The sequence below is a fragment of the Cucurbita maxima genome, unplaced genomic scaffold (assembly GCF_002738345.1).
Source record: "Cucurbita maxima cultivar Rimu unplaced genomic scaffold, Cmax_1.0 Cma_Scf00025, whole genome shotgun sequence".
Lineage (NCBI taxonomy): Eukaryota > Viridiplantae > Streptophyta > Magnoliopsida > Cucurbitales > Cucurbitaceae > Cucurbita > Cucurbita maxima.
The window spans coordinates 1,293,652-1,297,330 of record NW_019272041.1 but is presented as its reverse complement, the minus strand read 5'-3'; the positions used below and the strand labels follow the sequence as shown (position 1 = coordinate 1,297,330).

Here is a 3,679-nt window from a genome sequence, read left to right as displayed (position 1 = left end):
AAACTATTTAAAAAAAAAAAAAAAAAAAAAAAAAAAAAAAAAAAAAACACCCATCAGACAAAAAAGGGAAGACAACAATTATTTTGACTTTCAAGTCTTCTTTTATTACAGGACCATGCCGATATTTTGATTAAATCTTACCAATAGTTCTTAGTCAACAAAATAAGCCGTTCAATCTAAATCATACATGAACTTTGACTTCAACTATAGAACAGTCATATCCCATTTAAGACTCCAGCATTCTAAGTAGATTCAAGATTAGGTAATTCAATACATATGCTAAAACCAGATTCCACATGATTACAGTTAAGAGCAGCCTAATTTTTTTAACACAAACTCAAGTCAATTAACACACAAGTGAAACACAAGAAAAACTAAGATCTCGACCTTTTCACTTCAAAAGTTGTGGTGAGTTAAAATTTTGGTCGTTTAAGTTAATGGGTTATGATGTATTGAATTATATCAACACTTATATAACTTAAGAGTAAACAAAACTATAGGTGTCCGTACACACACACACGTCTTCACATTCAATGCCATTTAAAATCACCAAGCTGAGTAAATAAGAACTTTAACTATATCAATATTAAAAAACCCAACCACTATGGACCAGAAAGAGGAAGTGGAAATCCTAATAACCCATGAAAAGAAATATGGTCCTGCGGTTGGTGAAGTGGAAATAATAAGGGTGGGGAAGAAAGGAAGATAGCCACATAACGAACTTGCTTCGGCTTTAATAAATATGAACTTGAGTCTTATAATGGATCACTATTATTCAACAGCTTTGTTGAACAGATGCAATGTTCATGTATTATGATGGGGAAATAATGGAACTAAATTGAAAAGCTTGTGGTTGTTTTTAATTAGGTAAGTCTATATTTTCAACATCTTGAAAGAGAGAGAGAGAAGAACTAATGATAAAAGCTGAAGAAAAAGACCAACGAGCGAATTATGTTAATAATAGACAAGATTTGTCTGAAATATTAATGGAAAAACTGGAATAGCATGAAAATGTAAGAACTTTGAAGCGATGGTGATAAATGATAAAGGAGAAGTTGATTTCAATCATTTTGGTAATATGTTGGAGAAATAAGTGTGATAATGTTAAAAGCTTGAAGTTACTGAAAAATGGAAACTAATTTTTTTTATTTCTTAAAATTAATTTTAATTCGTGATAAATTCATTTTCAAGATCATATAAAATCCCATATTAAAAAAAAAAAAATACAAAATTAGAGATTGCCATATGTAAATAATAAGCTGATTCTTGGCCCATTCCATAATATGTCCATAAACAAAACAAACAAGTTCCTATGTTGGAAAAAGAATTTGTCAATTTTTTTGGGTGATATTTTCTCAATTAAATGTGCAGCAATTATTAATTTTAAATTAACAGGTAAGAAAATAATTGATTTCACAGTAACAAAAAGAATCCATCCAAACAATTTTTATAGATTTAAAAACAATAGAAAAAATGGAAAAACTTTTAAAAGAGTTAATCTAATAGAAAACTTAAAAAATATATAAAAAAGAAAAGAAAAGAAAAGAAAAAACTAATTGCAGCTTTTTCTGTTTTGTTTGTTTATTTATTATTATTTTAAAATTCTTTTTATTAGCTTTTCAAATTTGAATACATCTCAATTAAATTCCATTGTTACAATGGAGAGAAAATGCAAAATCGTTCACAAAATCAACATCTTCATCATTGGACACAACTAGCAATTCAAAGAAGATGACAAACGAAGAGAAATAGACGAGGCATAGAATCGCAAGGCGTAGAAATCCACATTTGTAGTCGCGACGAACAGAACAAGGCACTGGCGGCCCTATCCAGACCTCCATCAAGGGGCCACAATCATATCCATGCAAATCGGATCTCACACACACACTGACAGAATCACGATTTCCTCTCGATTCCTCCTCAACCGTTCAAATACGAAAAAAAAAAAAAAAAAAAAAAAAAAAAAAAAAAAAAAAAAAAAAAAAAAAAAAAAAAAACTCAAACAATCGGCACGGATTATGATGAACACCGCTTCTAAATCCTAAACTCCTAATCGAGAAAAGAAATTGCAGCCAAAACGAGTAGGAAGAGAGAATCTGTGTTTATTTTCGTTACCTGCAACGACGGTGATATTTTTCCCCTTGTATCGCTCCACGAACATGTCAATCGCATCCTTGAAGACCTTCGGTTCAAGCAACAGAGTGGTAATGTCCTGGAACATGATACCTAAATCGGTAATAAATAGATGATCAAAAACCTCAAAAATCGAGAGAAGAAGATGAAAAACAAACAAAAAGTAGAAGAAATTAAACCTGGCTTCGGAAAATCAGGAACGACGCGGATATTAGTTCGGATTCCATTGATGCGAGGATCTTCGTCTTTAATGGCCGACATTGGTCTGGTCTCAGAAGCCTGAAGAAACGAAATCTGTGTATGTGTGTGTGCGCTTTGTAGGACGAACTATAAGAGAAATATATACTGGAAGAGAGGAAAAAGGTGACAGTGATGGATGAGAGAGAAAAGGACTATGGAAGTGAAGAAAGAGAGAGAGAGAGAGAGCGCGAGCGATGGCAGTTCTCTCTGCACTACAATTTAAAAGAGAGAATTTCTCTGTCCTAGTTTGTTAGAGAAGATAAAAAATAAATACATATATTATTCCACATTTAACTAAAATTAATAATTATTCGAAAACACCTTGAGCTTTTCCTAATAAATAATAAAAATAAAATAATATTTGTAGATTTAATTAATTTTCAAACAATAAATAAATTAAAATTAGGAATAAACTCAATCTTTTACTTAAAAGATCGAATTATGGATTTTTAAAAAATATATTTTATTTTATTTTATTTTATTTTAATTTCACGTGGTTTGAGGGGGAGAGTTTTATATAGTATGCTCTTTCTTGGAATCCTCATTGTCTCTTATACCTATTGCCCAATGGAATCCAAAAGAAAAAAGTTACTTTTTTTTTTTTTTTTTTTTTCTACTTTTAAAACATAAAGACAAATTTGAAAACATGTTTTTTTTTGTTTTTGGTTTTAGAATTTTGTATGTTTTTTTTTTTTATTGAAAAATATCAATCCATATATATGGTAACCATACTATGACACCAACTTACTTTCTACGACCCAAATTCGATATGGATCATTATTTGAAAGCATCTTGAAAAACGAAAAAAATATAAGTTACAAACTCCAATAAATAAGATTTGTATAGGGTACTCCTTTAAATACGTTTCAAGTACACGATCCATCTAAATTCATTAAGAAACTGAAAGCTGATCCATAAACAAATATCTCAGTTTGCGATGATGGTAATCTCCTATGACAACTAGTAATCACTCCTCTCGTCACGATTTTGTTCTTACCTTAAAAAGATCGAATATTAAAAATACTCAGTAAGTAACCACCCTATTGGAGTTAAATAAGATACACATTTTAAAAATATATACAAAATAAATCAAAGAATCGAAACGGTTTAAAAAGATGTCAACCAACCTATTGATCAACGAGGTTGTGGCCAAATCCAAAACATGATCGACTAGTACCATGGCCACCTTGCTTGTGGTCCTGAAAACTAAAACTCTGGCCAACTAACCTACGACTAAGAATCAATACAAGAGATAAACGAACATGTGCCTTTGGTGGTACAATTAATCTTCATAATTGTCCCAATT

The 3,679-nt window shown here is 30.6% G+C and overlaps 1 protein-coding gene across 1 annotated transcript in view; it reads right to left on the bottom strand.

The window, feature by feature from the left end:
* LOC111498514 (adenine phosphoribosyltransferase 3-like) overlaps positions 1-2,616 on the bottom strand; it is a 4,648-nt gene extending 2,032 nt beyond the window's left edge. Inside the window, exons 1-2 of the mRNA XM_023149802.1 lie at positions 2,313-2,616; positions 2,116-2,226 (exon numbers count right to left, since the gene is read on the bottom strand). Coding sequence (XP_023005570.1) covers positions 2,116-2,226; positions 2,313-2,394 — 193 coding nt within the window. The 5' untranslated portion in view covers positions 2,395-2,616. The remainder of the gene's footprint in view (positions 1-2,115; positions 2,227-2,312) is intronic.
* Between the last annotated feature and the right edge of the window lie 1,063 nt (positions 2,617-3,679).